The sequence below is a fragment of the Hyperolius riggenbachi genome, chromosome 10 (genome assembly GCF_040937935.1).
Source record: "Hyperolius riggenbachi isolate aHypRig1 chromosome 10, aHypRig1.pri, whole genome shotgun sequence".
NCBI classification, from domain to species: domain Eukaryota; kingdom Metazoa; phylum Chordata; class Amphibia; order Anura; family Hyperoliidae; genus Hyperolius; species Hyperolius riggenbachi.
The window spans coordinates 112,126,535-112,150,723 of NC_090655.1; the positions used below are offsets into that span (position 1 = coordinate 112,126,535).

At 42.9% G+C, this 24,189-nt stretch overlaps 1 protein-coding gene across 5 annotated transcripts in view; it reads left to right on the forward strand.

Annotated features, from left to right (window-relative positions):
* NT5C2 (5'-nucleotidase, cytosolic II) overlaps window positions 1-24,189 on the forward strand; it is a 156,012-nt gene that overhangs the window by 79,302 nt on the left and 52,521 nt on the right. For all 5 annotated transcript variants that reach the window (XM_068257522.1, XM_068257523.1, XM_068257520.1 and 2 more), the window contains exons 3-5: window positions 1,485-1,558; window positions 19,729-19,846; window positions 22,762-22,857. In XM_068257522.1, the coding sequence (XP_068113623.1) occupies window positions 1,485-1,558; window positions 19,729-19,846; window positions 22,762-22,857 (288 nt within the window). The remainder of the gene's footprint in view (window positions 1-1,484; window positions 1,559-19,728; window positions 19,847-22,761; window positions 22,858-24,189) is intronic.

The window sequence follows — 24,189 nt, forward strand, 5'->3', positions numbered from 1 at the left end:
TGTGAAAGGCCCCTGATACAAACATGCAGAAAATGCTTTCAAACTCAAGTCAAACATCTGATCTGCATGCTTGTTCAGTCTATGTCTAGGTCTATGTCTAAGTATTAGAGGCAGATGATCAGCAGGACAGCCAGGCACACTGCACTGTTTAGAGTCTGAAGCCTTTTAAAAATGTTATTAGACATTTATGTAAAGCAATATCAGCCTATTTAAAACGTCGCATTCCCGTGGCAAAACGAGGTAATTAAACCCCCAAATACCAGGGCAAAATTCCATGACTTTGTGCTGTAGCTCTGCCTCTAGTCACGTCAATCTCTGCGCAGATCTCCACCTCTCCCCGCCCTCTCAGTGAAAGAAGACTGAGAGGGGCGGGGAGAGGTGGCAATCAGCGGGGATTGACGCGAGTAGAGGCAGAGCTACAGCAGCCTCTACTCTGAAACTTTCCCCGAATTTTGCCCCGGGTAATTGGGTGGGTTTAATTACCTCATTCTGCTGCGGAAATGAAGCGTTTTAGCTAGTCTGATACTGCTTTACATAAATGTCTAATAAAAAGAGGATTTTTAAAAGGCTTTAAGCCTCATTCACACTTCAGCATTTTGCCGGCGATTTTGGCAAAACGCTCAAACGCTAGCACTTTGCTAAAACTTTATTGGCCCGTTCTTACTTGGGCGATTTGCGGTGAAACGCAAACGCGTAACCTGCACCATTTTCAGCGCTAAACGCGATCGTGGAAAAATCGCCGCATTGTCCAGGGATTTTTTTTTTTCCCCCACGTGTAATCGCGGAAAAGTCACTTCCGTTTTGTGCTTTTAAGTGTGAATGGGGCCTTAGACTCTCTTCAAAAGGAAATAAATATAGCAGCCTCCATCCATATCCTCTTCAGGTAAGTTGTTCTTAAAGCTACGTACACACACACTAATCACCATTACTCAGAAACAAAGGATAATCGATGGATCAGCCGAGAATTGTTTAACAAAAAAGTGTCCCAGCTACGGTAAAAGACAGTGATTATCATCCATGTAGACCTAGCCATCCCAGTGGATCAGTTTGGGCGATAACCACTGTGAGAGAATTTCACACTTCCTGGTCCTCGTTTTTAGCTAATGATCTGATTTGCAGACTGTGCCATTGCTGAATTCAAATGTGCACCGATGTTGTTCGCTCGTTGTAACCATCGAGGATCGTTCATTTTCCGACGACCGAGGTCTAGCGTGTCTGAAGCTTATGAGGAGAGTTTTTGTAGCCTAAAGGACATTTAGGTAAAACTGTTGACGCTTATGGGGGAAATCCTGTATGTTTTTGGACAGAAAGGAGTCCTTTGATTTGTAAAACAATGATATTTTTCCAGTTAGTGACACCGAAGCAGTTCTGATCCAAGAGGGAAATAATATCCCAGGTGCCAGATGCTTCAACGGACAGTTAATAAGGTCACATCGCCTCCTCCAGTCATCTCACATGTGTAATTTTCTTTTCTTGTCCCGCAGGGTCTTTGTGAACAGAAGTCTAGCCATGGAAAAAATCAAGTGCTTCGGATTTGATATGGATTATACACTTGCTGGTGAGCATGGAAAGAATTCTGTAGTCTTACAAAGAAGCTATTTATAACTTTTTCCCTTTGCCCTCAGCATGTTGTCATCATTTCTTAGAACTATTTTTTTAGATGGTTATTTAGGTCAGATAAGCCTGGGAAATCTTTTTGGAGAATGAAGGATGACATGAAAGTGCTGCTAGATCATCCTATCCTACACTAGAGAAGTTACGGGATTAGCATCCTCTTGATGTTCCATACTCAAGCTGCTTGCATTATTATAGGAGCCATTGTGCTGGTGAACCTCCAGCTCTCCTTGTTTCTATGTCTATGTATGTAGGCGGAAGCTGGCAGCTTTCCTGAGTATTAACCCGAGCAGTACTTTCATAGATGAATGTTAGACGATGAGTGAATCTCGATCAGGAAAGTTTGGTTGACTTGCTTTGAACATTTTGCATGTCAGCTCATGGTATATCTGTTATGAGAATACCATGCAATGTCTGCACTGCTTAGGGCCTGAGCCCACTAACGAATTTGTGCACAGTTGTGTGCAGTTGTGTTCGCTTTTCAGCATCTGTAACATTGTGTTGCTGAAAGCGGACTGCGTTAGTGGGCTCAGGCCATTACAGAACACAGTATTCCCTGGTATACTAGGGCGTAGCAGCTGCTATGGGGCCCTGGAGCAGAGGGTGCCTAGGTGGTACTTGATGTAATTACCAACTTTCTTGTTTTTCTCCACCCTATGATTTTATCTAGGTGCCCATGGACTATATGCAGTGTAGATCGCATGAGAATGTAAATTGCCCAATTAGCTCATATACATAGGGTAGGGGCAGGTGGCATTTCTCAAGAATTCCTATGCTATGGGTACCCATAAAGTCTAGCTACGCCACTGCTGGTAAAAGCCTGGGTATCTATCTGCCCTAGTCTCTTTGGGAGACTATAGGTTTAAATGGAATATGTCCATGACCAGCCAGGTTCCCACAACTGCGCTGCTTAATATGTTGGCGCTTTATAAATACAATAAATAAATAAACCCTTCTTTTAATAATTATTGATTTATATAGTGCCAGCATCTTCTATGGCACTGTAGCACAGAATACAAGATATAACAATACAATAAAATTAATACAACATATCAATACAAAACAATAGTGGATTAGAGCTTATGCAGTGGATTGATATGATGGCAACGCATCCCTTGTGATTAGACGACATCCTTTGAAAGACTAAGGCCTGGTTCACACTGGCAAACGGATCCGTGAAAACTGATCTGATTACCAGTCAGTTGAATCAGTTTTTACTTCGTTGCCATGCAGCTGCTTCCGTTCAATTTCCCCACATCCCCCCCCCCCCAGACCACCATCCCCAAAGTGGATTTTTCTCCTTAGAACAGCATGTTTCTTTACTAGTGTGAAGAAACGTTCCGTTTTTTTCATTACCTCCAATGCAGTTCTTCAGGATTAATTTCCGTTCCGCTGGGCTCAGCAGTCCAGAAACATAGCTGCAGGAGGAAACTTGAGGTCCGTTCAGCGAATTGTGTGGAATGGATCCATTAGAACGGACGAATGTGAACGGATCTGTAGGTTAACATTGAACCCGTTCTCTTCTGATCCGGGAATGGACCGTTTTGTAACGCTAATGTGAGTAGACAGAAAAGGATGCCATAATCCTATGGTCACATTTTAACTGGTTGTTTTGGGCCTTTCCACTTACCTCATATGCCTAGACTGACCTTGTCAAAAGCAAATGTTCTGGCAAAGTTCACAAAAGATCACCTTAAAGTAAATGGGAATCGTTATTTAACCATGTCTGCCACCCGGACGCGATGCTTACGTCCGGGCGGCTGCTCTGCTGCGGTGCCGCGCTTCGGCGCGCGATCGTGGGCCCCCCTTGCTGTCCCCGGTAGCCCTGGGATCAGTGAACGGGAACATCACCGATCCGTGTCCCCAGCAGATAGTTTTACTATTTGGCCACAAGATGGCCACCTTCATTTTTAGTTTCCCTCCTTGTACTTCTCGCTAAGCGGAAGTACAAGGGGGATGCGAAAATCTGTCCGGGCAGAAGAGCCGGAGCCTCACAGGTGATCGCTTCGGTTTTTCTGCGGGGGAAAGGGATCGGTGATCAGGAACCATTTTCCCTTTCACTGATCCCAGGACTACCGGGGGACACAGTGGGGGCGTGCCCGCGATCGCGCGGGAGCACTGCAGAGCTGCCGCCCGGACGTGAGCTTCACGTCCGGGCGGCGGAAATGGTAAAAAAAAAAAAAAAACAGACATAAATAGTTACCTAAGGGTCTGAACTTTTTAAATATGCATTTGAAAGGGGTATACTACGAACATTTTTTAAATTATAAGCTTGTAAATAGTGATGGACGCAAAATGGAAAAAATGCACCTTAATTTCCCAAAAAAATATTGGCGCCATACATTGTGATAGGGACAAAATTTAAATGGTGTCATAACCAAGACAAACGGGCAGATAAAATACATAGGTTTTTATTATGGTAGCGTGGATTATTTTAAAGCTATAATGGACGAAAACTGAGAAATAATGAATTTTTTCCATTTTTTTTTATTAATCCTGTTAAAATGCATTTATAAAAAAATAATTCTTAGCAAAATGTACCACCCAAAAAAAGCCTAATTAGTGGCTTAAAAAACAAGATATAGATCAATAAATTGTGTTAAGTAGTGATAAAGTTTTAGTGAATGAATGGGAGGTGAAAATTGCTCTGATGCATAAGGTGAAAAATCCCTGTGGGCTGAAATGGTTAAAAAAGCCTATAGAGTCTTTCCTGTCCTCTCTCAGTCCCCTCCGTTAATAGCTTGCTCTCCCATTTGAATCTGTCACCGCGGGGGACTTTGGAAGTCTTTGAGACCCTAGTCCTCCCGAAGACAGGTGGCTCCATCCTGTGCGTGCGCTCAAGAGAACGATAATGCGTGCGCAGTATGGAGCGGCCCGTCTTCGGGAGCACTCGAGCTCCTGAAGACTTCCTTCGGCAGCGGACACAGCAGTATTTGGCCAAATTGGTTGAATACTGCTACGGAGGATCCTGCGCTGTAACGGGGACCAGGAGAGGAGCAGGAAGGCTCTATAGGACCCAGAGCCTTCCCTCTCCTCAGGTAAGTATCTTTTTTTTTTTTGTGTAACAGTTCCCATTGACTTGAAAGAAATATGCTAAGTGCCATTGTTTTCTGTCCTGACTTCTACGTGCCTAGCTGTTGTACTGATACTTTGCATTTTACTACTTGCTGAATCACTTGTACAGAATGAGTATGCACTCTGACCTCACTGGCTGCATGCTTGTTGCAGATGTGTGACTTTACTAGAGCCAAAAGATCAGCATGATAACCAGGCAAGGCACTTATCATTTTCTGAGAGAGGTAGTAAAGGTGGCAGCCTCCAGGTTGCACACTTCATACAAAGTTCTTGTTCGTTAAAGGAAGCCTCAACTGCTTTTAGCATAACTAGCTCATTGGCTTTGAGAACTATAAAACCTCTTTTAAGTGTTATCGTTGATTGACTGTCACTATATGAATAGTTGTTCTCGACTGTGGTGATTGATCTACACTGGTGAATAATGATTGGTAGTGTAGAACTCATCCCTGTAATTGTAGCAACATGAAACAAACATTGAAAAATATGGTTATTACATGCTAAAGGATAATTTCACAGCGGGAACTTGGTAGGGGAATAAAATAGCAATAATACTAGTAATGTATACCTATTCATTTTCTATTTTTCTGTTTAAAAGCACAAGCAATACCTCTAAATGTGTGCAGACTCTCTAGTTGATTCAGTTACAATTACCATTGTCATTGAAGACTAGTAATAATGAAATATATATATATATATATATATATATATATATATATATATATATATATATATATATATATATATATATATATATATATATATATATATATATATATATATATAATGTGTGTGTGTGTGTGTGTGTGTGTATGTAGCTATATATCGAGCGGTATATAGAGACTGACATTTATTTACATTTAGACCGGTTTTATTCCTGGCTAGTGTTTTGCGGCTCAATGCTCCGCTGCCATCACATCGCAACGCACAATCGTCATTCACATGACCCTGCAGCGGAGTGCGCCGACAGGGTCATATAAGTAGCGCAACCCCCCGGCACGCCCTTTGCCGCCCACCGCAACCCCTTGCCCAGTGATGTACTCCCTGATGGACGGGCAGTACATCACTGGGATTCCGAGGTTCCTCGTTGTAATAGCGTCATTCCGCACTTGCATACCACACTATAACCACCAACATGTTTAAAATGTATGCGTCACCCATTGACTTACATTACTTCCTTCCGCCACTGCGTGATGGGGTAAGTGTTCTAGGCCCCCTAAACCTTCATTACTGTTGCTTTACCCTGCTTGCAGAAAGGGTAACGCAACACAATGAAAACGGCCTAGAGTAAAAGGGGCCTTCTACAATACTAGTTGCCCATCAGTTCTGCTGATATTTGTGGCATAGGTCGTGTCTGAATTGCACACCTGAAACAAGCATGCAGCTAATCTTGTCAGATGCACCTAATCTGCATGCTTGTTCAGCGTCTTTTTGCTAAAAGTATTAGAGGCAGAGGATCAGCAGGATAGGCAGGCAACTGATATTGTATAAAATTAAAGCCTCCATATCCCTCTCACTTCAGGTTGCCTTTAAAAAAACACTGTGGCTTTCAATCCCAAGTCTATTTACTGTATATTCTGGCGTATAAGACTACTTTTTAACCCTTGAAAATCTTCTGAAAAGTCAGGGGTTGTTTTATACGTCGGGTGTCATTGATGCCGGGTGATACACCCTATCCTGTTGCAGCCTCTCAGACCTCACTGCTGAGGACTGTAGTGAAATGGTGCAGGTGCACATGTGTGAGATCTGAGAGGCAGAGAAGGAGGTAAATAGGATACAAGGGTGGGCCAGATGGGTGAAAGAGGCGTGTTTTATAGGTACATCGCAATCTGTTCTTCCATACTGCTCTGATAAACAGGGAGAGCTGACCAATCCACTTAGGGAGAGGGGGAGTTGACCAGTCTAAACAGTCAATTGCCTATATAGTGTTCTATACTAAGTACCACATACAGTACTGGGTACCACATACAGTATAGCATGCATAGCACCAGTATATGATTTTTTGTTTTTTTTTGGTGTACGTTGAAAGAGGGGTAGTCTTATACGGCAAGTACCGTATTTTCCGCCATATAAGAAGCACTTTTTCTCCCCAAAAAACAGGGAGAAAAAGTCCCTGCGTCTTATACGGCAAAGGCAGGGAATCCCCGACTTACGGACGCCCGCTGATACAAACCGTCGACCCAGCGCCATCAGGGAATCCCTGCCTTGCCTGCGTCCCGCTGTGAGTCCCCCAACCCCCCCCCCCCCTGCTAGTCTTTACCCCCTACTGTGACGCCCCCCCCCCCCCCCCCCGTGTCGCCGGGTCCCCCCCCCCCCCCCCCCCCCCCCCGTGAGAAGCTGCAGAAGCTTACCTCCTCTATCTTGCCCGCGGCGAGTGAAGACATCCGGCTTCTGTGGGCGACTTCCTCTAGTGCCGGCTTCTAATGACGCGTCATCAATTACACGTCATTAGAAGCCGGCACTAGAGGAAGCCGCCCACAAATGCCGGATGTCTTCACTCGCCGCGGGCAAGATGGAGGAGGCAAGCTTCTGCCGCTTGTCACGGGGGGGGGACTCACAGCGGGATACAGAGTGGAGAGGACACTTGGGGGGACAGGAGGACACCTGGGGGAACAGGAGGACACCTGGGGGAACAGGAGGACACTTGGGGGAACAGGAGGACACTTGGGGGGGTACAACACTGGCACATGGGGGTGACAGGAGGACACCTGGGGGAGACAGGAGGGCATCATTTGGGGGAGGTCGTGTACAAGACTCTCCTGAAATATGGACGCACCAGGTTTAATCTTATATTTTTTTCCCCTGGTTTTTGCCCTCTAAACCTAGGTGCGTCTTATATTCCGGAGCGTCTTATACGGCGCGAAATGTGGTATATCCCAAACTATATTTTAACTGGAAAAGTTGGGGGGGGGGTTTACGCCCAGTCCTCTTATACGCCAGAAAATACAATATATATTCAAGCATATACAGTAAATATCCCTTTTGATGTATTGTGTGCATTTCAGTTCCCACTTATGTAGAAAATGTACACATTCGGTTTGTTTTCTCTCCTCTCAATACAGGAAGCAGATCCTATTGTTTAAAAAATAACTCCCCCCACAATTTTTGCCTGAATTTCTACTCTGCCTCATAGCAGTACAAAGTCAATAGTTATCCATAATCCTGCAATATAATAGAAACAAGTATAAAGACAATGCTAACTCTTGAGAGCTGAGAATTGACAGGCATTTGTTAAATTTTTGCATGTGAAGTTGTATAGATTTTGCTTAGATTTATAATTTTTAGTTTCCATTTAAAAAAAAAAACATTGCTACTAACATTAGATGAGAGCTATAGAGAATGTTTGTTTTTCTTTCCTGGAGTCTATCCCTACCTGAGCATAGGAAAAACCACTTTGTACATGATGCTGGTGACAGGACCTCTTTAACAAGTCATATTGCAAATAGATGTAAAGGGTAAATTCACAGCATTGTTGTCATAGACTCATAGGGCTTTGCAGCATTCTTGCTGCTGACAGTGAGGACGTTTCTCTTTCCAGTTCCCATCATGCTTTGGGCTTTTGGAGGGAGTCTATTTCCATCCATATGTCTGAAGTTACTTGGGTCCACTTAAGCTCTTCCAACTCCATGTCTTACCGGCATTCAGTACATTAGAGAGATAGTACAGTGGTTGCGTTACAGCACGGGGATTGAATAGCAGCTTATGGAAACATTAGAGTGTTGGGCTGAAAATGAGCTGTCACTCAGATGTGTTTACAAGTAAACAGCCCTGGGTGCTCTCATGATCATCAACAGAGCCCATTGCGGCTGTCCTCATGACCTTTGGTTTTGTATAAAGGGCCAGCGTGAGCACACAGCCATGGTTTTGTATAAAGGGCCAGCGTGAGCACACAGTGATTCTAGAGATCTTCCTATTTATTTTCACTGAATGGAGCCTTTACAGGGCCATTATGTATCAGTGCAAAGCAAAACTGCACAGCTAAAGCGGCTTCATGTTTGTCTCTCTAGGTGTTTTTCGTTTTTTCTTTATCTTAATTGATTGGTTAAAGACAGAATTAAACCATGGTGGAATATGTAAAGAAAAGAATATAGGAAATTTAACAAATATATTATCTGTATATAGCAGGCATGGGCAAACTCGGCCCTCCAGCTGTTAAGGAACTACAAATCCCACAATGCTTTTGCCTTTATGGGTCATGACTGTGGCTGTCAGACTCCTGCAATGCATTGTGGGACTTGTAGTTCCTCAACAGCTGGAGGGCCAAGTTTGCCCATGTCCGGTATATAGAGTATTCCATTTGCACAGTGACCTACATAGGCTTTCATCATAAGAAACCAGGCATGTTAGAGCAAGGTTGTCCAACATATTGCTTGAGGGCTTTCATGTTATATCAGCAATCACTTTGCCTCCTGTATCATGCCAGCAATCACCCAATCTCTTTTCACAGGATTAGCCTCTTGTAAAATACAACAAAGCGGAATGTTCCATTCTCAGCAGAATCTTGCAGTACTTGACTTTTGTTACAATTCTAAAATTAACACTTACGGTATATGGCATGCAACTGCTCCCCCTCCCTCCTGATAATTGCCTATTAGAAACCTTCTACCTCAGTGCCCAAAGTAGCTAAAGCAACTATGATCAGCTACAACCATTTATACTTATGTAGTAGCCTATTGGCTACAAGAATTTATTTCCTTATGTTGTAGCTGATCAGCTACTAGCCGCATCAGGGGCCCAACTCACCACCGAGATGCCAAAAGAAGACTAGATGACACTAGGTGAACCGCACATAATCTACGGTACTTCTGGCAGAAAGCATTTATAATCATCCCTGACAAATTCTTCTGGAGCAAAAAAGATGTGAATGAAAGGCTGAACTTTTTTCAGCCTAGTTATTCAATGTTACTATTTAACCTTCCAAGAGTAACACAGCGGTTATGCCCTTTTCTATGAGAACCTGGAAGTAGCAGTACATGTGATGCAGAGACGACTTCCAGTGCTTGTGAGCGCATGTTATCTCCTGGGGTTTAGCTCCTAAGCCACCCAGTTATTACATTCCGTGCCCAGATCAGCTACATAGCTTTCAAATCTCATCCCATATATGGCTGGCCCAAGGATCCCAAGAGGAACAATAAAGTTTGATGATAAAGCTAAAATAGAAACTAATAAGAAAGTGAAAACACAAAAATGGGAACATTTCCCTTGGACAACTTACTGGACTGTACTAGTATTTATCAGTTTTATGGTATCCAAATCCTTGTACACAATTTTTAATTGTTTCCAGTGACAAAGCATGGACAGTTGCAATACAGATATAAGGCAGAATTGATGCTTTTTGTGCCCCCAGGCCAACTTTCTTGCAGCTTCCCTTCAATGTGCAGCACTCCCCTCCTATTCCTTGTGCAGACCCCTCTTCCATGTCTAACATTCATGTACAGCAGCCCCCTTTATTATATACAAATCCCTTGGGCTGCAGCTCCCTATGTCTATCTGTTGCTCCTTATTTGCAGCCTCTGCATTCCATTTGCAGCCTCTTCTTCCTTTTGCAGCAACCCCTCTTCCATGTCCAGCCACCCCTCAGTCAGTTTCCGCCCAAGGCCCGGACTTTTGTGGCCTTTCCAGAAATCCGCCCCTGTATGTGCTGCTCGGTTGCAGACAGGCTGTTCTATAGAGGGGGAAGAGGGTGCAACATATATGTCATGCAGAGAGAGAAACCATGAATGACAATAGGACTCATTTGTTGTTTATCTAGCAATTTGTCATAGCTAATCACTTAAAATAATTGAAAAACGGCTGCACTGACAATAGATTTGTACTGGAGGTGATCAAAGAATGGTCGTCTCTGACCAAAATATCAGAATCCGACCTTTATTTGCCAAGTACGATGAGTACCGTACCCGGAATTATATGTGGTACACATGGCAATGGCGGAGGAGCAATAATAGACACAACGAAGACAATAGAGCAAAAAAATAAATAAAAAATACAGTAAAGCATATGACTTGACAGTAAAGCTTGTATTGTGTGTATGTAGCTTAAAGGAACACTATCAAACCAAGTGTTCTAAAATGACAATTTACAAATAATGTCTAAGTAGCTGTGGAAACACTTTCCTACTTTTCATATTAAATATCAGAGGCAAAAGCTGTAATGCGTTGTGTATAGGTTGTTGTTGCATTTGGCGAAGGGGAGTTGTCTGTGCTTCAATAGCCAGTGCTGTTCTCTGTGAGACTACAGAGTTACATGAAAAGCCTCGGGTGTCAGGTTTCACACACAATTACAAACAAGATACATTTCCTCTGCTCTCTGTGCAGACAGCTCAGTCAGAGACACAGGCAGCTGCAGTCAAACTAGTGAGACTTATCTCCCACAAAGGGTTAACAGGTGTAGCGTGATGGAATCCCCCCTCCCCTTATGGTTCACTGGTCTGTCAGATTTGGTGTCATTGAAGTGTGAAAGGAATTTGATAACAGTAAACAAAGAGGTAAGCATTCAAATGAACACACCACTACTTAGCCACACTTTCCAAACAATTATCATCTCAATTGAAAAAAATATGTTAATTGATCGTGTTCCTTTAAATGTTTGTTTGGCAGAGTCTGCCCAGGAACAATTCTGGAGAGTAATGGTCATTCTTAGCTAACTCTCCATCTGGCACGTTCGGCAGCAAGGTTTGATAGGAATAAAGTGGCTTTATGCTCTACTTATAGATAGGCAATTCAACTTTGTACTGAGACCAGGTCTGCCAAATTGCATATGTTGGGGCGCAGCACATGGACCTAGATGTGCCAGCATGTAGTATTAATTTACATAGAAGTGGTAGACTTTCATAAAGTGATTGTTTATGGTTATAGATGCATGAATTGGGCCAGTTGCAAACAGTAGAAAGTAAAGATGATTGGCCCAACTCCAAGTTGCATGCAATTTACATCAAATATACATGTAAGCTGGAAGAGTTTGCATCTCATTGACCATTACTATACAGGCTCAAAACAGGGTCTGCATTCTATGTTGGTCGTTTCCTCTTCAGCAGCATCCGGCTGCTAGTGCTCTTGCAGCTGCTGCTTGCAGTACCCTGTCTCCTGCTTGTCACTCTCCTTCCCTTTATAGAATTGATGATCAGTAAGATGCTAACGAGTCCAGGCCCACTTGATGGAAAATTAAATACAAACTGTATGCAGCTTGCAATCTTGTGCAGGTGAATTCACTCCTTCATGTTTTTTTTTTTTTGATTGGCCTAATTGGAAGCTTCATACAGTTGCATGCAAGTCAAAATTCTTCGTATTGGACAGGACTGCTTGTATAGAACAGGACTGCTTGTTAGTGAGATGAACATTGTGTCTTCACTATGGCCATTCATCTTTCAACGTTCTCAGAAAGTGCGGCCCAGCATCTTGATCTTTCTTGTTCCATTGATAGGTACTTCACAGACTAATTAGATGGGGTACTTTTGCATTTTCTTAGTCAGAATTTACACATTGGTGTGCTACAGATTTCAGGCCTCCTTGAGTCATCTAAAGCCTGGTACTGATTTAATACTATTGCCAGCCAAAGCTATCATTTGTCATCACTTTGACTGAAACCCCTGTGACAGTTGAGCCACATTCTCTGGCTTGGCCTAGTGGCATGGACTGTTGTGTACAGAGGGGACAAAGATGGGAGGCATTAGATATCCGGCAGTGTAAGTTATTATATTTGGTCATGCCCCTCAAACATGTATATTATTAATGGCGGGGCAGATAGCTGCAGGGTCCCAATCACTGAGGCCTTTGCCTTGCATTCCCTGTGACTGCAGAAACGTAACAGATTGGGACGACAGTGTTATGCTCACGTTGTGATGGGTACAGTGAACTATACAGTCAGTGAAAAGTATCCTTTACCTTTACTGTTAACGTGCTTAGCAGTAACATACTGCATCTGCATGCAGTGAGTTACGATGCTGCAACCCTTTACACCGCAATGCTCCTGATGCACTGTGAATGTCGCATAGATGGTGCACTGCAGTGCGGCAGGCCACGTTACAAAGTGGCCGTTACAACGCACCACTGTTAATGTGGCCAACTGTCCATGGGGCGACTTACATTTTTGTACTGTACTAATTGTAAAATTGTTGTGACCTCTTCAATCCCTGACCTGGGTGGCCTAAAGATTATGGGGCCCTGAGCAGTTTCTTAACGCACCTCATATTTTTCATCTAGGTTCAGTTAGAAGTCCTATTTAAGGCTCATGTTTTTTAGCTATAACCCACTATGCACAGCTTTCCTGTACTAATTATAGTTGGCTGGGCCAATCCCTCCCCATGTCCCACCATCATCCACATGAGGTAGTTGGGGAGAGCCACTAATCAGTCTTCCTGTGACCACAGAGCTGATATTGCCCACCGCCTCTCTGTGGTCTACAGGATGGAGCAGAAGGAAGAGGTGGGTGTGGTTGGATAATGGCTGTGGGCAGAGAAATAAACTACCACTCTGCTGGCAGCATCTCGGTCAGGTCTATGGGTCATGTGATTGATTTTTGCAAACTGAATTTCTTTGGAAATATGTTGAAATTGTGTAACTAATGGCATAGTCTCCTGTTCACCTTTGCTAACAATTACATATCCAGGAGGGTGAACTAGTGCTTTAAAGGTTTAAAGTACACTGATTTACTGATTTCTATTCAATTTGTAAAACATCAGCATCTGAACACAGGCATTGGCCATGGCAGCTTCTCCTGCTGGCTCTCTGTGTTGTGAGCACATTAGTGTCGTGTTAGATTACAGCTTGCTTACATCCGGTGCCCTTCTGCAGAGTAGCAGCTACAGTGTTTCTGGAAGAAAGGGCCTTTGTGGTTTATTGACTCTTTTGAGCCAGGAAACAAAGCTGTAACAAAGGCTGCAGGCATATTCTTAGCTAGAGGATTACAGTCTCCATACTCAGCTGGAAGAAGCAGAGAAAAGCTTTTGGAATAGTACCAGGGACAGCTCTTGATAAGTTAGGGACTGCTGGTTTGAACTACGGTATGTCAGCTTCAGTAGCGTAGTGAGGGTTATTTGCTAAATCCCAGTTCATGTGTCACTTTGGGGCTGATTGTCAACGAATGATTGCAGAAAATGGGAATCGAAGAGATCAGGTCTCTGCTTCTGAATAAATACAAACTTATTATTTATTTATTTGGAAACGGCTCCATATTTCCTTCAGTTTTCTTGCACCTATTATAATAAATTCTCCTTTGTGTATTAGGCTGTAATCACTGTCTAGCTTTTTAAATGGGATACAGTACCAAGATGGTAATTTTAAGTCACACATCTAAGTGTTACGCTCCTGGTTATTCGTGTGCCTTCTGCACACAGGGTCTCCACATTTTGAAAAATTGCCTAGTCCTTTTTTCTTTGGCTTGCCACGTGTTTAACTTTCTCAAAGTGGAGATGTGGATGCGTTCTGGATACATTTTTAAGTTAACTTGAGATAGAGAAGTCCAAAAGTCATAAATAATCGTGTTCAGTTATTGTTCAAGGGTGCAAGATTTTAGTCACAAATTCATCTGCATGTTGGCATTACCAGTATGTATGTCACTCTATTTAGAGTCCCTGGGCCCACGCATATCATGTAAAGCGGGGGGGGGGGGGGATTGTAAAGAGCTTCTTCACTAGAGTTTTCGAAAGCGTGGTTGCCATCCTCAAGTACCACCAATGGAGCACGTTTTGTGAAAATTCACAGATGTCATTAATCAGCATTGTTGAGACACTAATTGCCTCCCCTGTGAATATGCACACCTTCCTGCAAGACATGTATTGTTGGAGGTACTTTAGAACCGGGCTTCCCAACCCTGTCCCCAAGTGTGGGACATTACTGTGCATCTCGGCCTTTACACTGTTGTCTCCATTTATGCTGATTGCATCATCTTGCATGTTAGGGTACATACACACATCCCATTTTGTTTGGCCAATTTGACCACGTGTCTATGTAGTACGAGAGCCTATCTACAAAATGTGTTCATAGTATTCAAAATCTGTTGGCCCTCACACTACATGGAGGTGGGACATTTTGTCAGTGCTTGGCCAATCAAAAGTGTATGCGTTAATGTACCCTTAGATAAATCTCACATTAGCATAATTAATCAAATGTGAGGGTGCATACACACATCCAATTTTGATTGGCCAATGATTGGGCCACTTCCATGTAGTATGAGAGCTTACCTACACAATCTGTTCATAGCATTTACAATCTATTGGCCCTCATACTACATTAGAGTGGTAAAATTGGCTACTCAATGACCAATCAAAATTGGATGTGTGTATGCACCCTTACATACATCCAATTTTGATTAGCCAGTGGTTGGCCAATTTTACCACCTCCATGTAGTATGCAAGCATATCTACGCAAACTGTTCATAGCATTCACAAGCTATTGGCCCTATGATCTTCACTCCATCATCATAAGTCATCCTCGGTGAGCTAAGTCTACAGTTTATTATTTATTTGTCTGTCTGTAGGTGTCAGGTACACAATAAACCACTGTCTGTTTTCTCACTAGAAGTACGTCTCACTGTTTGCACTATAAATGATACACTTGCACCTAGTGTAAGCCAAGATTACATTTGATAGTGTTGCCTTTGGTTCTCTCAGCGGGGAGTTAGTATGCGCCCCTGCTGCTCACACCATTGTCACTGTAACTACTTTCCCTGCACCGTGCCAGACTTTCAGCACAGAGTACATCCTGTACTGTGGCAGCAGCTGGAGAATGCGACTGTATGAAAAGCTGGCCCACCTAAAAATAATACAACACTGTGTTTAGTGGAGCGGTGCCAGTTTTTCATGTGGATTTTAACTAGGCTCGGCCTCAGGGTGGTATTTGATCCATTTCACAATAGCAGACAAAGATGAAAGTCATGTAACACTTTGGTGGTTGCAGGTCTTGCTAAATGAGGAGAGCGTCCTCTTTGCTTGGCCCTTACTGTAATTACACAGCAGCCAGGCCAGTGCTCTTAAAACAGGAAATCCTCTACAAGCCTGTCTGGCCCACAATAAGAAGTAATTAATGAAAACCTTGTCCTGTGTTGTATAGCATCATAGTGAAGAAGGTAATTGTCATACCCCCGAGTGGAGAAATAAGCCTATAGTTTTGTACTGTTTTATTATGTGAAAAATCAAATGAAATATGTTTGAAAAGAAAAATAAATGATTGAAATATAGATGTGGACAAATTTGTATGGACCCTTACAGTTCACTGAAACATGCATCATGTCTTGGGATGTGTTTGTGGAGCTGATATTGTGGTGAAACCTCTCACAGTGTGATGTCAGGGCCATGGCCATGACAGTTACCTGTCTGTGAACCTTGTTGCTGTAACGATTGTGGAACTTTCTCCGTGATCAGCGCACAACGCGTGCGCTGACACGGCGGAAATCCTCCACAAGCGTATATTTTCAGGCACCCAGCAAAAGGTGCTACGCACCTGTAGAGGGAAATTCCTGTCGGCAGATGGCGCTGGGGAGTGCAGAGGAACCAATCCTCTGTACCTCCACAAGTGCCAGACAGGAATTGTACGAAGCGCAGAACGCAATCGCGAGAGAGGCGATTGCGAATGAGATTGAGCAAAGGGACAGGTTGTATGTGTGTGCGCCAATCCAGTCGCCACCCCGCGACCGCGCACACACAACAGCAGATATGAAATAGGAATGCGATCGCGAGAGGTGCGATCGCCAGACGTGACACAAGGCAGATCAGAATAGAATACGAGGGTAGAAAAGGCACAGCAAATAATACAATAAGGAGATACGGAAAATAACAAACGCTTGCTAACTGCGAACACCGCACTCATTCGCAACAGTGCACGCGGTTATGCGCGGTCTCCACGTGATAAGCACAATAGAGACAAGCACGCCTAACTAACCATCGACAGACAAACATGAAACAGAGGACGCGAGCGCTTGCTTAACGGTTACCTCACCGAGCCTCCAGCAAGCGTAGCAGACAAGACAGACACACGAAAACAGGGACAAGCGAGAGATAGGATCCACAGCACTAGCGAAAAGTGGCTAGCGCGATCCAGGTACAGAGTAGCAGAACAGAAGGATCCCCAGCGCTAGCGAAAAGTAGCTAGCGCGATCCCAGAAGACAGAACAGAAGGATCCCCAGCGCTAGCGAAAAGTAGCTAGCGCGATCCCAGGAGACAGAACAGAAGAGATAGCTGGTAGCAACCGCTGCACCAGCTATACTCCAAGAACAGAGATCAGAACCATTTCCTGTCGACCACCTTTGGGACAGGACAATGGCAACAGGCAAGACAAGACAGAACAGGCAATACAGATAATACAACCTGACTGGGCTAGAAGGGGAGCCTAAAGCAACCCCCAGGAATTAACTATACTAGATAGCAATGGCTGACACTCCAGCAGTGTCCATCAGGAACAGACCATGGAAAGGAAATGACCAGCAAAGCCTTCTGGGAAACATAAAGCTCTTATAGTGCCAGTCATCAAAGAAGGCAGGTAGGGGATTTGCATAACGAATGTATGCAAATTCCCCAGCAAGAGAACAGACCAGAAACTTGCAATGGAAAGACAGGTCTCTGTTCCAGAGACCTGCAGCCCACAGACTAGAGGAATGGACAAACAGCTGTCTGCCTGTGCAGCCAGCTGAGCGGATCATCACAGTTGCATTGTGGGAAATCATGGCTTTTTCCAACTGCCAAGAAAGCAGTGTCTCCAGCAAAGCAGATATAGGGTGAGTGATCTATATGTATATGTGTGTGTGTGTGTATATATATATATATATATATATATATATATATATATATATATATATATATATATATATATATGTGTGTATATATATATATGTGTGTGTATATATATGTATATATATATGTATATATATATATATATATATATATATATATATATATATATATATATATATATATATATATATATATATATATATATATATATATATATATATATATATATATATATATATATATATATCTCACAGCCTTTTAGCATATCACATCATTAGTGGGTGTTTTTATAGAGAATGGCAGTTGGTGCTGTCTTTTTTTTTTTTTTTTTCTTCATGTCTGCCAGTAGTAAAATTACTATGTTTTCCCAATGCTTACTGCTTTCAGTAAAGCTCCTCTTGAAATATTACTTATCCTACAAAGATATTATAAAGCAGCCTAGACACATTTGTAGTACCATTAGACAAGATAATAAATAACTGGATTAGAATTATTTTGCAAACTAGCTCCTTAGTTTAGTAACACGCCTCCGGTTGTGCAATGAGTTATTCAGTCTATTAATATACAGAAACGTTTTCGCTCTGCTGTTTACTAACTTCATGTGTCCCACATTGAGCATGCACCAGAGAAAGCCAAGCAAAGAGTTGCCTGAGGAGATCATGAGAACGAAAATGATATACAAGCCTGTTAAATGCAAAGGATATACAGTAAGCAGCTATATAAGGGTTATATAACAGCTGCAAATAATATTAAGCTGTAGCCAACTACCCTGGATGTGGCCACAAGAATAAAATGGGCAGAAGTGCAAACTGACTTTCATGGCCAAGGTCCATTGGTATGGAGTTGCAAGATCTATTCTTCTATCATTCGTTTATTTTCACTCCAGATTCCCTTTAAGTAGAGTGGGTAGAACCCTGCCAACAATTAGGTTATGGTCTATTCTTCCAGATAGCCCATATTAAATGAAATTGTTGCGTGCACCCGTATGAGCATAGACAAGCTTCTTATAGGGCATGCCAGTGTCCAGTATCTTCTTCCAACAGGACAGCAGTGGGGGATTTGGGGATAGCCATTTAAGAGCAGTTTCCTGGCAGGCTGCTAATAGGATCTCCCTAATGATTGCTTTGGTACATAGCCGTTTTGAGGCTTCTATGGGAATTATAAAATAAGTCATTGTGTAAGTACCATATCTTGTGAGGAGTAAAGTAATAATATATCATTATACACTATGAGGAGTGTGTATTGTGTTTTCATAAAATGACGGGGCCTGCATTGAGTACCTTGGGAGCCTTGATTGATTAAAGAGGAGTCAAATGATCAGACCTGAAAATGTAGTCCTGTGACACCAAGTAGGGAGAACTGGATGTTTGGAGTTTACAGCAACCATATTTTATGAAAAGGGGGCACTGTTATTGGGAGTATGGTGGAGTGGAGAATCCCATTTACTGTACAGCTCATAAGATCGGACATTGTATTGGAGCGGGAAAGCCTGGCAAGACCGGCTCTTTCAGCTTTGAACTTAGAGAATTGAAACATGGCTCCACTCTGAAACATAGGTGAGAGGGAATTGGGACAGTAAAATATTAATTGTTCCAAAGCTTGAGAGAGCAAGAGCCACACAGAAGAGGTTATGTCACCTAAGCTGCTGCCTCTCACCGATGTGCAGCTTTCCAACTTCTCCACACTTTCTCCTTCGCAGTGGAAGTGCGGTGTTTAGGAGGTGAAATTGTGGGAAAGATGGAAAGCAGAGTGGAGCATAATGGTGAATTGTGGCGATTTAGGTGAGTTAATGCCTTCTGTTGCTGCTGATCGTGCGTACCAAGACTAATTTTTTTTATTTTTGCATAGGATAGTACCCATAGTCTTATCATGAGAGCTTCACATTAAACTGAACCTGCTTTCTGCCTGCTGAAATTGCTTATCTACCTGTAGTTAGAATGCAGAGCTTATGACATGATGTAAGTCACACACACACACCTTTACCAGGTATGCAGATTAGGAGTGTCAGCACACCTGCTGTAAACATGCTCCATGTGAGTGATTTAGAAAGTATTCTCACCAGATGAATCAGCGTATTACACATGAAACGTTTCTATTTTTACCCTGGCAGGTCAATAGTAGCAGCCTCCATATTGCCCATGACATGACAAGTTGGGTGGACTATGCCTTAATTAATCTTGTTATGCCCGTATGCTATAGATGCACTTGGATCTGTCAGACTGTTATTCATTTTATTTTAATGTTTGTTTGTTTTTCATTTATCTAAATAAAGCTTAAAGGTCATAAAACATGTTGCTGAGCATGCACTTTGTTTCTCTAGTATACAAGTCTCCGGAATATGAGTCTCTTGGCTTTGACTTGACGGTTGAAAGGCTGGTGTCAATCGGTTATCCTCAAGAGCTCCTAAGTTTCGTCTATGATCCAACGTTCCCCACCAGGTGGGTCAGTTATGCTTTGAATGTTTATCATGCTGGATGTTTGGTGAGATAATTCTTACATACATAGGTTCTCAAGATTCCGTGGTTTGCTTACCACTTAAAGGTGCATACACACGTCTAACAAAGTGTACGATCAACTCACCTACATTCTGTGCGTGCAAGCAAAATGATGGACTGCACGACATGGCAGAGGATCAGCAGGACTGGCAGGCAACTAGTATTGTTTAAAATTTAATGGAAATATCAGCCTCCATATCCCTCTCACGTCAGGTTCCCTTTAATACAGGGCTGTGGAGTCGGAGTCGTGGAAAATTTTGGGTGCCTGGAGTCGGAGTCGGGAAAAAATGCTCCGACTCCGACTCCTAATGAATTTGTAACTGTAATTAAAATAGAAAATATGATAAAATGTTCTATTTCTCAGATAATAGTCATTAAAAATAATGTATATATACAGTATATATACAGTAATAGCTGTGCTTAGTCCACAAAAATGAAATTAACCAATCAAAATTCGTTACTTGTGCTGCTTCAATAAAGCAGTCCCCGTATTTTTAAGGTCAGATATACATATCTGATTGTGACTGAATATATGATGTGTACACAGGAATCTTTTATATATATACGAAATAACATCTATGCTGTAAGAATAAAGCCTGATGTGTAGCTGTGTCACTAATAGAGATGGTCAATGAGATGGAAATAATTCTGCACTGATGCTGATTTATGCAAATGTATGCACTCCCTTTGCTAATGAAATCAAATAATTTGATATGTTGTTAAAATATGGTTTGGTGACTACAAATTAAAGGGTACCTGAGACGGATGAAAAGTAAAGTTTTATACATACCTGGGGCTTCCTCCAGCCCCCTTCAGGCTAATCAGTCCCTCGCTGTCCTCCACCACCCGGATCTTCTGCTATGAGTCCTGGTAATTCAGCCAGTCAGCGCTGTCTGGCCGCATGCCGCTCCCACAGCCAGGAACATTCTGCACCTGCGCAATAGTGCTGCACAGGTGTAGTATGCTCCTGGCGGCGGAGTGTGTGCATGCGCACTACGCCCGACTGGCTCAAGTACCTGGACTCATAGCAGAAGATCCAGGTGGTGGAGGAGGACAACGAGGGACTGATTATCCTGAAGGCGGCTGGAGGAAGCCCCAGGTATGTATAAGGGCTGGTTCAGACGGACGTTTGCAGAGCGTTTACAGCCAGCGTTCAGGGCTTGGTGTTAAACGCTCCCATTCAAGTGAATGGGAGCGTTTGTACCAAGCTTTCAAGCGCGTTTACACAAACGCGGCGTTTGGGTCCCGATTTTCTCTGGCGTTCAAGGAGCCCCTGGAAGCTACATGTAGCTTCCAGGGGAGGTTAACCGCGACGGCTAATGTCCCCCTAGGGGAAGAAAAAACGCGACCGCATCCAAACGCACGCGAACGCTGCTGAACGCGACACCAGCAAACGCAACGCCTCCAAACGTCCGTCTGAACCAGCCCTAAAACTTTAATTTCATCTGTCTCAGGTTTACTTTGTTACACAGTAGTACTATACTCTACATATGCACTCCCCACAGAGCTGCAGGGAATCCACTGAGAATGCTGTGCACATTGAACACAGAGGTGTTGTCTGTTTACAATCTCCTCATTTCCCTGCAGAGTACCTGCACATCATTCTTACATGTACCCACACTTACATTGCCTAGGGCCTGATAGATGTTCTTTGTTCCGGTTTGTGTCTTTTACAAGTACTCTTACCAAGGACTAGTTTTAGTCTAAAGGGAATAAATATAGTAGTCTACATATCCTTCTCACTTCAGTTGTCTTGTAAAATTCCTAAGCGTTGGCAGTTAAGAGACGAATTTCATGTTACATACTTTTAATCAACAAAATTGTAATATGCAAATTAGAGGAGTCGGAGTCGAGGAGTCGGAGTCGGTGGAATCCTAAACTGAGGAGTTGGAGTCGGAGTCTGTGGATTTTTGGACCGACTCCACAGCCCTGCTTTAATACAGTATTCTACTACTGTACATACTCAAAAGCCATGCATTTTATAGGTTTATTTATAAAAAATAGTGGGGCTGTCCTATTCTTGGGAGCCTTTATATATTTTAAATTGGGTATGAAATAATTGACCTTTTGTTACCTCTTGCAGACGGCCACAGGGAGCACATTGGGAAGGGTTATAATTACCATCAGGTTTTAGGCTGAGATTCCTTTCTATCCATCTGTGTCATTCTCCGGCCAGCTCTTCTGCATCTTTGTGTGTCCACGTTCTCTGCTCTCATGATGACACGAGTGCTGACAGGAGATTGACACAGATGCTAAGGAATATACTTGTAGAGTGACACAAACAGGAGGAGAAGTGGGCTCAACCTGCAATACTTGTGGAGAGTATGGGTCCAAAGGACCATGACAATACTAGCAGAGAGGACAGGGCAGCTACTTCAGGATGAACAGTGCCATACTATATGGGTGAGGGGAAGCATTGCAGTACGTGTGAGGAGAACATAGGTATGATTGGTTCTCATGCTACTTGCTTTCCATGTTCTAGCTTAAAAGGGTCAGCAGTTAGGTCAATTTGTATTGAAAGCCGACTTTTTTTTTCCTGGTATGTACAGTGATAATGAATAACATATGGAAACTACTAATAGTTTTTACTCTGATGACACCTCTGCAGTGGCAACCTCTTTTCACCTAGCAAGTAAATAAGTTGCCATTTTTAGATGTGCATGTTGTGGTGGCCCGTGCATGGAGGCCAACCACTAGACCACAAGATGAAAACCACTGTGGATAAAAGTGAATTCTGTGTGTTTTATTATATTATTTTCTGCTGAGGAAGAGCTGAGCTGTTGTATCTTCAGCTATATGTTTTAGCTTGCGTTGCATTTTTATATCTCTGTGCATTATACTCTGTTTTCTTTCCTTAGGGGTTTGGTGTTTGATACAACATATGGAAATCTTTTAAAAGTTGATGCCTACGGCAACATTCTTGTCTGCGCACATGGATTTAACTTCATGAGAGGGTAGGTGCTTGTGTATGTTGTATCTGCTGGTTTCTGGTTTGTTCACATCAAAATCATTAACTAAAATCTGTAAAGCTTGCTGAAGGATATGTTCATTCTTATGTGCAAATTGGTTGCATCGTCGATTGGGCATGCTCTTGGCACCAATTTTCGTCTGATTAGATTATAATTGTCGAATCATATGGTCCATGGGCCACTATGTAGAGTAATCTATAGGCACCCTTTACACTATAGTTATTTTCTTCAGCTATTCTTGCAGCACAGTGCAGACAATGCACCATCAAGTAGGCCTGAACGATTTTAGGAAAAAATTTAATTGAGCAATTTCTGTCCGAAATTGCGATTTCGATTCACAATTTCCTTAAATCATGCTTTGTTCCCCCTCTGTGCCTGGTTATTCTCTCTCTGTCCCCCCTGTCTTTCTTTGTGCCCCCCCTTGCCTCTTTATGCCTCCTCTGGGTCTCTCTCTTGCCCACTTTGTGTCTCTGTGCCCGCTCTGTGTCTCTGTGCCTCCTCTGTCCCCCAAGCTGCATCAGTTCTGGACATACCTTCCAGCATGAGTCCAGCGATGCCGGTCTATCCACTTTGCCTCCTGCACCTCTAATGCGCACAATACTTCCTGTATGTCATGTGACATACAGGAACCTGGAGTTTTGCCAAGCACAAGAGCCGGCAGACGGTAATAGAGGACGGACAGCGTTGGACTCGTGCAGAAGGTTTGTCCAACGCTGCGGGCCGCAAGCGCCGGGACTTTGGGGAAGTTTGAAGCCACTTCTTCAAACTTCCCCTATGTGAAAATGACGTGATCACGATAATCTCTGCTTTGACTATACTGAAATTGTGATCTTGGTTATCACGATTTCGGGTTTAAATTCGATTTGTCTTTCAGGCCTACCATCAAGCCTACTATTCAGCACCTGCATCATCTTGCAGCATTAATAGCCAGGGTTAGGAGGGAAAGAGGGTGATATTTACATCTGCTAGAAAGGTCATGTAGAGCCATGAATAATAGCAAAACACGCCATACTGAAACAGATGTTCCCTTTGATGAGAAGTCATGCTTTGTGTCTGCTAAAGTGATCCTTTGTTTGGAGTACAATGCATCAGCCTATTTACCTACTGTCCGCATTGTTTGCTTCCTGTATAGAGTCATACATCAGAAAGAATCTCGCTGAATCACTCACGTGTACAACACATTTATGGTTTACACAATGCTCTTATTTCTAAGCAGTTTTCTTCCAGGGCGCTATATAGTACTTGTACATTATTATCGTAATATAATGCTTCATGTATGAGTTGGTTTGCAGGTATCTGGCCAGACCAGTCAGTGTA